This window comes from Nicotiana sylvestris, chromosome 12 (genome assembly GCF_000393655.2).
Source record: "Nicotiana sylvestris chromosome 12, ASM39365v2, whole genome shotgun sequence".
NCBI classification, from domain to species: Eukaryota; Viridiplantae; Streptophyta; class Magnoliopsida; order Solanales; family Solanaceae; genus Nicotiana; species Nicotiana sylvestris.
The window spans coordinates 26,840,707-26,854,812 of record NC_091068.1 but is presented as its reverse complement, the minus strand read 5'-3'; the positions used below and the strand labels follow the sequence as shown (position 1 = coordinate 26,854,812).

The following is a 14,106-nucleotide window of genomic DNA, read 5'->3' as shown; positions in this document are numbered from 1 at the left end:
TCAAGGTTTGTTTATTTTCCCCTTTTTCAAATGTTGGTTGTAATAGATTGCTTCAAGTAATAAAATGTGTGCTTCTTTTACGCTCCTCTATCCCGAACTACGCAAGATCTGATTCACGCGGCATCGTGATACGTAGGCAATCCTCATCGGATCCGGTCACATTTTTAACTGCAAATAATAAAATAAAATAAAAAAGCAAAGAAAGAAAAATGGTGATAAATAAAAGAAAAGCCTAAGGAGAAGCCGGAATGACACATGTCTTTGTTGCAAGCATGTAGAAAATTCCCTGACTGTATAGGTGCATCACACCCCAATGTGAGATTACCTGTCTGTTATTTGTTTTACACTAACCGTCATGTTTGCTGATAAGTTCAGGTTCCTAGAAAAGTGGTTTGGTTTTGTGGTAATCTGGCCTCTCATACATACTTCACGAGATCAAAAGGAAACGTTCAACCACCCTTCGCTAAATCAAGAGGAATTGCTCATACATATTTCACAAGGTCGAAGGGAAGTGTCGAAATGTCTTCAGAAATTCCTCTGCCAACGATTCCTATTTCGGAGGAAAGTTCAATCTCAGTCATCCCAACTTCTGAGTCAGCAACTGTCGAGGAAAATAGGATTCTGCGTCTCCGCATGATGGAAATGTGGGACGCCTGGGCCAATGGAAAAGAGCCACCAAGTGCGATCCCTGGATTCCCTGAGCTTTTTCCTAGGGCAAGTGGGACCTCCAACATCCCCACAAATTATCCAAATACCCCATTGGGATTTCCTACCATCTCAACCTACTTTACTGGAACACCTTCTGAGTCTCGCCCCCAGGTGTTAGCTGCCGGAGCGGTTTCAAACATATTCACTGCTCCACCTTGTTCATCCACGGCACAACCTGTCTTACCCAGGCCTAACTTCGATTCATCATCCTTCACATTTCAAGCACCACCTCTTCCATTGGAACCTAGTCAGTTCACTACCAATGCTTACCCTCAGCCGTCTCGGTACGAGTTTATCGCAGGACAGGAGAAAGCCGAGAAAACGCCTGAACAAGAGGAAATGACCAGAAAAATGAGAAGCATGGAGCAAACTCTCAAAAATATACAGGGTCTGAGCGGGCAAAAAAGCGTATCTTACGCTGACCTGTGCATGTTCCCACACGTACATCTGCCCTTGGGTTTCAAAACCCCAAAGTTTGAGAAATATGACGGGCATGGGGACCCCATAGCCCACCTCAAAAGGTACTGCAACCAGTTGCGGGGAGCGGGCGGAAAAGAAGAACTTCTTATGGCTTACTTTGGAGAAACTTTGACTGGCATTGCTTCTGAATGGTATACGGATCAGGAAGTATCTCGTTGGCACATTTGGGACGACTTGGCTAGGGATTTTGTCAGGCAGTTTCAATATAACATCGACATTGCCCCCGACAGGAATTCATTGTCAAATCTAAAGAAGAAGCCTTCGGAGAGCTTCCGAGAATATGCTGTCAAATGGCGCGAACAAGCATCCAGAGTCAAACCTCCCATGGATGAAACAGAAATGGTCAGCGTTTTCCTTCAAGCTCAAGAGGCTGATTATTATCAAAACATGATGTCTGCAATGGGAAAGCCGTTTGCTGAAGCCATCAAAATCGGTGAAATGGTGGAAAATGGTTTAAAAACAGGGCGAATCTTGAGTCAGTCTGCTATAAGGGCCACCTCCCAAGCAATCCAAGGCGGGTCTGGAGGAGGAGCAAACCGAAAGAAGAAGGAAGAAGCAACAATGGCAACTTCGAGTGTAAGAAAACCCCATCCGTCCAGATTTCATTTCTCTGAAAGACTCCCGCAACACTACTACCCCCATCAAGATGCGGCCTATGCTATGAACCTTCAGCCCTACACAGTAATGAATGAACAACCATATATTAGGCCACAACAACAATTTCACCAAAAACGAGCTCAATTTCCAAGAAATCAACCTCCTCACCAAGCTCAGTATAATCCCCGACCTCTACAAAATAATCTCCCCTACAACGCCCACACTCGAGAGCCGCCCAGGAAAATGGACTTCACACCTATTGGTGAATCATATTCCAACCTTTTCCCCAAATTGGTCCAAATGGGTTTGTTACAACCCGTACCCCCAAATAGGCAAAACCCAGAGTCACCCTCTTACCAACCTGGTGCCCGATGTGCCTATCATTCTGGAGTGGAAGGACATGACACTGAGAGCTGTTGGACTTTGAAAAGGGTTGTTGAAAACCTCATAGAACAAAAGCGAATAGTGTTAAAGGACGAAGACATTCCTAATGTGACCAACAATCTGTTACCGGCTCACAACAATGGACCGATTATTGGGATGATCTGCGAAGATAAAGAGTTTGATCCTGTCTTGAAAGCCATCATTGCAATCGCCGACATTGAGAAAGAGCCCAAGACGTATGCAAAGCAAGAAAAGGTGGACAAGAAGAGTAAAAACCCCCCTCAAAACACAGAAAAAGCAGTGAAAACAAAAATTGAGGTAGTACCCTCGAAAGATACTGTCCTTTATGTCCCCCGAGGTTCGAAGAAAGGACAAGTGACATTGAGCCCTCCAAGAAGGTTTGAGCTGAACAAAGGATCTAAGATGTATGTGCCCAAAGGGACCTATGCGGAACGGGGGCCAATAATTTCACCAAGGCTGAATGAGCCCGTGATTATTGGACGCGCGCCGCAGAGGCCCATGACGGATCCTACTACCGTCCCATGGAATTATAACAAGGCGGTAGTAACCTACAAAGGAAAAGAAATCCTGGGAGAAGTGAATGAAACTAACCCAACTGAGAAATACCTCAACCTGGAGGAGTTGAATGATTCTACAAAGAAGCGTTTCCCACGCAAGAAACCGGTTAGCGCCGAGGAAGCGGAAGAGTTTTTCAAGAAAATGAAAACTGCGGACTATGAGATAATTGATCAACTCCGAAACTCTCCCGCTCAGGTCTCGTTGTGGTCTCTATTGATGAATTCTACTAAGCATCAAAAAGTGTTGATCAAGACCCTCAACGAAGCTTACGTCCCAATTCAAACTACCGTGGAACAGCTAGAGAGGATGGTAGAAAGATTTTTCTGATCAATCAAATTTCCTTCAGCAAAAATGATCTGCCCCCGGAAGGGGCCGCTCACAACAAGGCCCTCCACCTAACAGTTAAATGTGAAGGGTAATATGTGAAGAGGGTCATGCTGGATGGCGGGTCCGGAGTGGATATCTGTCCCCTTTCGACTCTGCAAAGAATGGAGATCGAAACAGGAAGAATCAGGCCCAACAGCGTATGTGTTCGTGCCTTTGACGGCATCAAAAGGGACACCCTAGGCGAGATCGATTTGATTTTGACTATTGGACCTGTGGATTTTGAGGTGACCTTTCAGGTCCTAGATATGGATACTTCTTACAATTTCCTTCTAGGAAGGCCCTGGATTCATGCGACAGAAGCCATACCTTCTACTCTCCACCAGATGGTAAAATTTGTACATGAAAATCAAGAGATTATAGTCCATGGAGAGGATGAGCATTCAATTTATCGAGACCCGTCGGTTCCATGCCTCGAAGCTAAGGAGGGTAGTGAACACATAGTCTATCAAGTTTTCGAGGTTGTGGTCGCAGACCAATGCGAAGAAGGAAGCCCCTACCCTCAACCTTTTCTCTCAAAAGCGTCAGTTATGGTTGCCAAGGAAATGATCAGGCATGGTTATAAACTGGGAAAGGGACTCGGGGCATCATTGCAAGGTATCACCGAAACCTATCACATTACCTGCCGCCGAAAAGTTCTTCGGTATTGGTTTTTACGCCGAAGAAGCTGACGTAATGTGGGCAAACCAACGGAAGAGCAATGGTTGGGTATTATCTCAGCCAATTCCCCATCTTTACAGAACATTCGTCAAACCCAAGTACAATGAAGAAAGAGAGGATGAGACCTTCACGACCGAGGAAATTGAAGAAATCTGTGAGGTTATGAGGCAAATGATGTACGAAACCCATATGGTTCAGCCGGGAGAAGGCTCGAGCACCGCTGAGGTGCTTTACATGGGGCCCGATGCCAAATTTCAAAACTAGAAGGCTACTCCGTTTCCGATCAAGCGGGAATCCTGGTAGACCAGTCTTGCCACCTTTTCTGCATCACGAGTTATTTTGGGGTGTAACTCGAATGATTTCCTTTTAGTTTCTTGTCCTTAAATTCTGATGTAAACCCTATTATCTTCAAAATTCAATGAAATGAAATAAATATTTCATCTTTTATCTTATTTATTCTCTCTGATTTTTTATTTTTTTCTGTTTTATTTCTTTCAGTTCTAATAATGCGGCTTTAAATAACATGACATGCTTGCGGACTTCATGCCCAGATTCAAACATGCGGTCTAACTGCGAAATAATGAACCAAGAAATGGAATACGACGAAGAAGAGGCTTTTAAGGAAATAAATCGAGAATTGGAACACTTTGAGAACAAACCTAAGCCGAATCTGAATGACACCGAACCAGTTAATTTGGGAACTCCTGAAGAAATCCGAGAGACCAAAATAAGCATTCACACGGGCGAGAGAACGCGAAACGCGATAGTTCAACTCCTTGTTGAATTTAAAGATGTGTTTGCTTGGTCATACGATGACATGCCAGGATTAAGCGTTGATCTAGTGGTGCATAAATTGCCAATTCACCCTGATTGTCCTCCAGTTCAACAAAAGCAAAGAAAGTTCAAAACTGATGTCAGTGACAAGATTAAAGAAGAAATCACCAAGCAGCTGAAAACGGGAGTAATTCGGGTAATCCAGTACACCACGTGGTTAGCGAATGTAGTTCCAGTGCCGAAAAAAGATGGGAAAACTCGGGTCTGTGTGGATTATCGAGATTTGAACAGAGCGAGTCCCAAAGACAATTTCCCATTGCCCAACATCCACATCCTTGTTGATAATTGCGCCAAACATGAGATCCAGTCTTTCGTAGATTGTTACGCTGGATATCATCAGGTGTTGATGGATGAAGAAGACGCTGAGAAGACTACATTCACTACACCATGGGGCACTTACTGTTATCGGGTTATGCCATTCGGTCTGAAGAATGCTGGGGCAACTTACATAAGAGCCATGACGGCCATTTTTCATGACATGATGCATCAAGAAATAGAGGTGTATGTGGATGACATGATAATCAAGTCCAGGACTCGAGACAATCATATCCAAGACTTGAGAAAATTCTTCGAGAGACTGAGAAAGTACGACTTGAAGCTGAACCCGGCCAAATGCGCCTTCGGAGTCCCATCAGGCAAGCTTTTGGGTTTCATAGTAAGCAGGAGAGGTATAGAGTTAGATCCAACAAAGATAAAATCTATCAGAGATCTACCTCCCCCAAGAACGAAGAAAGACGTGATGAGTCTGTTGGGCAGGTTAAACTATATTAGTCGATTCATTGCCCAGCTAACTAGCATGTGTGAGCCCATATTTAAGCTATTAAGGAAGGATGCAGTGATCAAATGGACGACTGAATGTCAAGAAGCTTTTGACAAGATCAAAGAATATCTTTTAAATCCCCCAGTTTTGGTCCCGCCAGAGCCAGAGAGACCCCTGTTCTTGTATCTGACAGTCTTGGAAAATTCTTTCGGTTGCATCCTCGGGCAACATGACATAACCGGTAAGAAGGAACAGGCGATCTACTACTTGAGCAAGAAATTTACCGGCTACGAGGCCAAGTACACTCTGCTGGAAAGAACGTGTTGTGCTTTAACGTGGGTTGCTCAAAAATTGAGACATTATCTTCAAACTCACACTACTTACCTCATAAGCAGGTTGGATCCTTTGAAGTATATATTTCAGAAACCAATGCCTACTGGAAGACTGGCCAAGTGGCAAATCTTGCTTACTGAATTTGACATAGTCTATGTCACCCGTACGGCAATGAAAGCCCAGGCATTAGCAGATCATTTGGCCGAAAATCCGGTTGATGAGGAATACCAGCCATTGAGTACTTATTTTCCAGATGAAGAAATAAATACCATAGAAGTGGTCTCGGAAAATGCTCACGTTTGGAAGATGTTCTTTGATGGGGCCGTAAATGCCAAAGGTGTAGGAATAGGGGCAATCTTGATCTCACCTGCTGGTCAACATTATCCGGCTACAGCTAGGCTTCGTTTCTTTTGCACGAACAATACAACTGAATATGAAGCTTGCGTCATGGGAATGAATATGGCGATTGATCAAGATGTTGGGGATTTGTTGATTATGGGGGATTCTGATTTGATTATCCGGCAAGCCCATGGTGAATGGGAAACTCGAGATGTCAAGCTTATTCCCTACCGGCAGCACGTAGAGGATCTAAGCAAGCGGTTCAGATCAGTAGAGTTCAGGTATATCCCGCGATGTCACAATGAATTAGCCGATGCACTTGCCACTTTAGCTTCAATGTTACCTTATCCAGGCAATGCCCACATCGATCCCTTGGAAATCCAAATCAGGGAAAGGCATGGTTACTGCAACGCAATCGAGGCAGGACCAAGTATCCAGCCATGGTACCAGGATATTAAGAGGTTCTTGAAAACACAAGAATACCCCGAACATGCTACTGGATATCAGAAGAGAACTATTAGGCGGCAGGCAAGTGGATTCTTTTTTAGCGGTGAGATATTGTATAAAAGAACCCCTGATCTCAACTTATTAAGATGTGTTGATGCCGAAGAAGCATGCAGGATCATGCATGAAGTACATGCATGGGTGTGTGGACCTCATATGAACGGGTACGTTTTGGCAAAGAAAATCTTGCGGGCCGGATATTACTGGATGACCATGGAAAAGGACTGTTTCAACTTCGTTCGAAAGTGCCATCAGTGTCAGGTGCATGGAGATCTGATTCACGCACCTCCCACAGAACTGCATCCCATGTCTGCACCTTGGCCATTTGTTGCCTGGGGTATGGATGTCATTGGTCCGATTGAGCCCAAAGCTTCAAATGGACACAGATTCATATTGGTCGCTATCGACTACTTCACAAAATGGGTCGAGGCTGTCACTCTCAAATCAGTCACTAAGAAAGCCGTGGTGGATTTCATACATTCAAATCTTATCTGTTGTTTCGGTATTCCTGCAACTATAATCACAGATAATGCAGCAAACCTGAATAGTCATTTGATGGAGGATGTGTGTGAATAATTCAAAATAACACATAGGAATTCCACTCCTTATCGGCCCAAAGCCAACGACGCTGTTGAAGCAGCGAACAAAAACATCAAAAAGATTTTGAGGAAGACAACCCAGAGTTCCAGACAATGGCATGAGCAGTTACCTTTCGCCCTGCTTGGATATCGCACTACAGTATGCACCTCAGTAGGGGCAACCCCATACTTGTTGGTTTACGGGACCGAGGCTGTAATACCGGCAGAGGTAGAAATCCCTTCTCTCCGGATCATTGTTGAAGCTGAAATTGAAGATAGTGAGTGGGTCAAAACCCGTTTGGAACAGTTAACGCTGATCGATGAAAAGCGAATGGCTGCAGTTTGTCACGGGCAATTGTACCAACAAAGAATGGCTCGTGCTTACAACAAGAAAGTGCGACCCAGGAATTTTGAAGTAGGTCAACTGGTGTTAAGGCACATTCTTCCACATCACCAGGAAGCGAAAGGAAAATTTGCTCCTAATTGGAAAGGTCCATACATCATCAGGAAGATATTGCCCAGGGGAGCATTATATCTAGGTGATATTGAAGGAAAAGATCCCGACACAGCCGTGAATGCAGATGCAGTAAAAAGATACTATGTTTGAACTTGCTCTGACGATATTTTTTTTTTTGCACATTTGAGAGGACGAAAGCTTTCATTCCCGCTACCCAAACACTCAAATCCTTTGCTAACACTTTGAGCCATTTACCTTTCTTTCATTACCCTCTTTGGAACCCTGAAGTGAAGTGAAAAAAAAACCAAAATTTCTTGAACTACGTTTGACTTGATTCCGAAAGGATACGTAGGCAACCTCTCTATGGGGTTCAGTCACACCAAAACCAAAATATAATTCTCCCCAAAAAAGTTAAACTGGGGCAGACATTATAATAATTCGGCGATAATCCCGCCTGGACGGTTCTAAAGTTGTAATTCGATCCAAGTTCTTTTGACCCCAAACATGTTAAAAGTCCTTCTGATCAATCGGCAAAAGTTTCTTCAAAATCAAAGGACGCAGTTGCTCAGATCCGACACAGTCAGGATGAGAGAATCAAAATGAGAGAGTCTTATTGGTGAAAACCTATGGGCACCATAAGGCGATGGCGAGCAGAGAAATCAAAATGAGAGAGTCTTGTTAGTGAAAACTCATGACGAGCACTATAAGGCGACGGTGAGAAAAGAAATGAGAGAGGTCGGCTAGTGAAAACTCGCAAAGAGCGCTGTCGGCCGAAAGAGGATTTCACCACAGAAGGTTATGGCAAGGTTCCCTGGTTTGGAAACATAGATCCGTTTGGTTCGTGAGAAAATGTAGGTTCGTGAGATTCGGGCATCCAGTCCAAAAAGCAGGTTATGTCAATTTAAAGCCAGCATGGGCCAAGATAAGTCTTTCTTTTCCCAAAAAAGATGTTTTTTTTTAAATTCATTTTTTCTCGTTCTTTGTTTACTTTTCTTTGGATTCCTTTTTGGTTTAACCCTAAGCCCCAAAACATGCTAGAAAGAAAAGGTGGCAGGACCGGTTTCACAGGGCTCTGTTTGGCAAGAGGTAGAGAACATACCCGGCCTCAGTGATGCATCAGTTCAATACCGACTGATCATGGCGTTTGATTACCTCAAAATCCCCAAGCAGAGTGAGACGGAAGAAACAGAGCCGTACACGCACAAATCAGCGTGAAATCCTGAAATATTGAGTCTTATCAGTTTGAAAGGAGGTTGCCTTGGAAGCCAATCAATGGCGAATTTTCTCAAACAGAAATGAAGCTTGGGACCAAGAAAAACAATGAAGGCCATAAAACCGACCACAATTTCAAACTGACAATTTTTCTTTGTTTAGGAAAATTGAGACAGGTGCGATCCAAAGCAACCGTGCAAGAAGCAGGTGTAGCCCGAAAAAGAAATGAAGTGCACGAGTGTTGAAACAGCTTTGCAGCAAGAAAACGACCAAAAGTAAGTTTACCCAGAATTCTTTCATACATTTTGATAAATAAAAGGGCATAACCCGTGGACTTCCCTGGCATAACCCAGGGATCTCTTTCCCTTTTTCGGCATAACCCGATGATTTCCCTGGCATAACCCAGGAACCTCTTTGAATTTCCCGGCATAACCCGTGGACCCCCCTGGCATAACCCAGGGACCTCTTTCCCTTTTTCGGTATAACCCGATAATTTCCCTGGCATAACCCGAGGACTTTCTCCCTTTTCCGGCATAACCCGATGACTTCCCCGGCATAACCCGAGGACTCTGTCCCTTTCCCGGCATAACCCATGGACCTCCCTGGCATAACCCAGGGACCTCTTTCCCTTTTTCGGCATAACCCGATGATTTCGCTAGCATAACCCAGGAACCTCTTTGAATTTCCCGGCATAACCCGTGGACCCCCCTGGCATAACCCAGGGACCTCTTTCCCTTTTTCGGTATAACTCGATAATTTCCCCGGCATAACCCGAGGACTTTCTCCCTTTTCCGGCATAACCCGATGACATCCCCGGCATAACCCGAGGACTTTGTCCCTTTCCCGGCATAACCCGTGGACCTCCCTGGCATAACCCAAGGACCTCTTTCCCTTTTTCGGCATAACCCGATGATTTCCCTGGCATAACCCAGGAACCTTTTTTGAATTTCCCGGCATAACCCGTGGACCCCCCTGGCATAACCCAGGGACCTCTTTCCCTTTTCGGTATAACCCGATAATTTCCCCGGCATAACCCGAGGACTTTCTCCCTTTTCCGGCATAACCCGATGACTTCCCCGGCATAACCCGAGGACTCTGTCCCTTTCCCGGCATAACCCGTGGACCTCCCTGGCATAACCCAGGGACCTCTTTCCCTTTTTCGGCATAACCCGATGATTTCCCTGGCATAACCCAGGAACCTCTTTGAATTTCCCGGCATAACCCGTGGACCTCCCTGGCATAACCCAGGGACCTCTTTCCCTTTTTCGGCATAACCCGATGATTTCCCTGGCATAACCCAGGAACCTCTTTGAATTTCCCGGCATAACCCGTGGACCTCCCTGGCATAACCCAGGGACCTCTTTCCCTTTTTCGGTATAACCCGATAATTTCCCCGGCATAACCCGAGGACTTTCTCCCTTTTCCGGCATAACCCGATGACTTCCCCGGCATAACCCGAGGACTCTTTCCCTTTCCCGGCATAACCCGTGGACCTCCCTGGCATAACCCAGGGACCTCTTTCCCTTTTTCGGTATAACCCGATAATTTCCCCGGCATAACCCGAGGACTTTCTCCCTTTTCCGGCATAACCCGATGACTTCCCCGGCATAACCCGAGGACTCTGTCCCTTTCCCGGCATAACCCGTGGACCTCCCTGGCATAACCCAGGGACCTCTTTCCCTTTTTCGGCATAACCCGATGATTTCCCTGGCATAACCCAGGAACCTCTTTGAATTTCCCGGCATAACCCGTGGACCTCCCTGGCATAACCCAGGGACCTCTTTCCCTTTTTCGGTATAACCCGATAATTTCCCCGGCATAACCCGAGGACTTTATCCCTTTTCCGGCATAACCCGATGACTTCCCCGGCATAACCCGAGGACTCTGTCTCTTTCCCAGCATAACCCGTGGACCTCCCTGGCATAACCCAGGGACCTCTTTCCCTTTTTCGGCATAACCCGATGATTTCCCTGGCATAACCCAGGAACCTCTTTGAATTTCCCGGCATAACCCGTGGACCTCCCTGGCATAACCCAGGGACCTCTTTCCCTTTTTCGGCATAACCCGATGATTTCCCTGGCATAACCCAGGAACCTCTTTGAATTTCCCGGCATAACCCGTGGACCTCCCTGGCATAACCCAGGGACCTCCCCGGCATAACCCGAGGACTCTTTTCCTTTCCCGGAATAACCCGATGACTTCCCCGGCAAAACCCGTGGACCTCCCTGGCATAACCCAGGAACCTCTTTTCCTTTTCCGGTATAACCCGATGACTTCTCCGGCATAACCCGAGTACTCTTTTCCTTTCCCGGCATAACCCGATGACTTCCCCGGCATAACCCGTGGACCTCCCTGGCATAACCTAGGGACCTCTTTGAATTTTCCGGCATAACCCGTGGACCTCCCTGGCATAACCCAGGGACCTCTTTTCCGGCATAACCCGATGAATCTTCCCCGCATAACCCGTGGACCCTTTCCAGCATAACCTGGCAATTCTCCCAATTTAGGGCTCCGATCCTTAAGTTGAACAGGTTTCTATTTAGTCAGCATTAGGGCTCTAATCCCTGAACTGAGCGTTTTTTTTCCTGTTAGCCGACATTAGGGCTCCAATCCCTGAGTTGAGCAACCTTCCTTTAGCCAACATTAGGGATCCAATCCCTGAATTGTGCACTTTTACCTTTTGCGACATTAGGGCTCCAATCCTTGAGTTGCGCTTTGTAGACTAGGTTTTTTTTTTCAATCCCCTCATCAGTGCTGTAAATTTTCATGACAATTAACTCACGAAATTTTCCTAGTGAAACTAGGGCAGAAATTTTGTTCGTTTGTTTTGTTGTCTCAGCAGGTCTGACCCTGAGGTGCATGGATCGAGACGACCTACGGGGTGAGTCTCAATCCAGAATAAAGAAAAGAACAAAAGAACAAAAGAAAAAAAAGAAGATTCCCACATATTGGAACAAACAAAGGGCAGGTCGCTCAAAAAATTGGATCAAATTCTCGAGCTCCGCCAATCCTGTTTCATTAAATACTGCAGAAATAAACAAACGCCTACAACTTGCGAGCAACAAGATTCGGATCGAAGTCTACAAGCAGAATTAGCTGAGACCATAGATCAAGTTGCAAAAGAATTATAGATAGGAATCTTGTAACTAGCGGTTGACAGGCATAAGTAGTTAGTTCAGTTTCAATTTCCTTTGGTACTAATAAGGAGGTCATTAAAGCAGTAGTGGCAACAGCAACAGCAGTAACAGCAAGCATTGCAATCCCATGGTAGTCCCAGCTACCAAAATTTCCCGAACTACATGACCTGATTCCTGTTTAGCCCAGAATATGTAGGAAACCTTTGAAGCAAAGGTTCGGTCAAATATTTTTCAAAAAAAAAAAATGCTTCACACGGAGTACTCGGATGGGCAAAAATCGCTCGCTTTATCTTTGCACGAAATCCCTTCGTGTCTCTGGGCAAAGAGGGGCAGCTGTAAGCACATGATTTTTGCCCTATATGAGAATTACTCCCAAAAATTCAAAAATAAAATGATTTTTCTTTGGTGTGCAATTTTGTGATATTTTGAATAATTATTTGTATTTGTCTGTGCGTGTTTATTTGCTAAATTAATAAAAATACAAAAATATGTCGCATTTTGCATATAGGATTTAATTCTACAATTGTTAGTAATTAGATGTGTTTTAAAAAAATTAAAAAAAATTACAAAAATAGGCATCGTTTGCATTTTTAGCATTTAATGTCCAAATATACAGTTTTATGCTTAATTATTATTTAATTGTGCGTTAATTGATATTGGGAGTTAATTTGCGCTTTTATAACTTAATTTAGTTCTTAATAATAGTTTAAGTATTTTTATAATTTAGTTTTAGAAAAATAAAAGAAGAAAAGAGAGCGAAAATATAAAGAAAGTAGGAATTGGGCCTCTTCTTCGATTTCAAGCCACAGGCCCAAAAAATGGCCCAACCTTCCCTATGACCCAGTCCATTTCGAACTGGGTCGACCCAGTCCATAACCCAACACCCCTATTATCTTACAAGCAACACAAAACAAAAAAAAAGTAAGAAAACCCTAAAAATGCCTAAAGCATCCGCCCCCCTATTCTCCTTCTTCTTCCTCAAAACTTCCCAAACACCCCAACGTCCATGGCTGCTACCATTCACCAGCCCCGTCAACCACCAGTTCCCCCCCTGCATCGTCACTATCCCATCGCCACCAGCTTCACCACCAAATAGACCCCTCCGCCTCTATCACTACCCGTCCAACATCGTCAAGCAGCAGCTATTGCTGCTGCATCGTCCAAAACCACACAACCCTTCCACCTCCAGTTGCCTCCCCGTCATCGTCACGGCCCAAGCATCCAGCAAACACCACCTCCATCGTCACCTTCTCCTTCATCCAAAACCAGTAACGCCCAAACACCACAGTTCCGACAACCACCCAACCCAGCTCCTTCCGTCGCGTCGTCACTGTCCATCGCCTTCTGTCGCATCTCCGCTGTTTCCATGGCCAAGCTCATCGTCCAGTTCGAAGCCCCCGTCCCCAGCTGTCGCATCTCCGCTGTCCGTCGACCTCTCATATGAGTCTGTACTGAAACCTCGTCGTCCATGGATGCCTTTGCTGCTTCACTTCTGCCGCGCCAACTGCCGGTATAGCTTCGGCGTGGATTCAGTTGTCAACTGCCGATATTGCTTCGTAGGTTCATGTTCGTCGTCGTCTGCTCGTGTTCGTCATCGTTGGTTCGAGCTTTGGTCGAGGCTCGTCAAGTTCGTTGTTGGGTTAGTCGTTTGTTCGTCGTTTCGATCCGGTTAGTAGTTTTTGAGTTTTATTTTGTCCGTATTTTGTTTTGATATTTTCGAATCTAAAATCAACAAATGTTTGTTTTGTTTATCGTTTGAATTAATTTTTAGTTCATGTTCATGTGTTGTTTGTTAAATTAATTTTCAGATTTCAAAATGGAAGTTTAATTAGTTGTTTTCATATTTATTTCATGTTTGTATTATTGTTTAAGTGAATATTTGTTAGTTTAGTATTAGTTAGATACAAATTGAAGTTTAATTAATTGTTTCTTTAATTTGTTTCATGTATTTTATGTATTTTTCGGAAATTGTTAATATTGTTAAGTTCAAGTTTAAATTCATAATTGTTTCTTCTTAGGTTTTGTTTTGTCATTTGCCTAAAAGAATTTAGTTGTAATAAAGGAAGTATGTTGGTTTTAATCATTTGAATCCGTCGTTTTTATTTTTAGATTTAATTCATGTTCATATTATGTTTGTTGATCTTGAATCCGAAATTTGTA

General features: G+C 44.4%; 1 protein-coding gene across 1 annotated transcript; it reads left to right on the top strand.

The window, feature by feature from the left end:
- The first annotated feature begins 6,178 nt into the window (after positions 1-6,178).
- Positions 6,179-12,080, top strand: LOC138882824 (uncharacterized). Its single transcript, XM_070163457.1, has 2 exons — positions 6,179-6,586; positions 12,015-12,080. Exons 1-2 carry the CDS (start codon positions 6,179-6,181, stop codon positions 12,078-12,080), a joined length of 474 nt encoding a protein of 157 aa, XP_070019558.1.
- The last annotated feature ends 2,026 nt before the right edge of the window (positions 12,081-14,106 follow it).

Coding starts and splice junctions, on each gene's coding strand:
- LOC138882824 (XM_070163457.1), top strand. CDS start 6,179: ATGGCGATTGATCAAGATGTTGGGGATTTGTTGATTATGGGGGATTCT. Junction 6,587..12,014: donor AGAGAACTATTAGGCGGCAG/GCAAGTGGATTC, acceptor GGTACTAATAAG/GAGGTCATTAAAGCAGTAGT.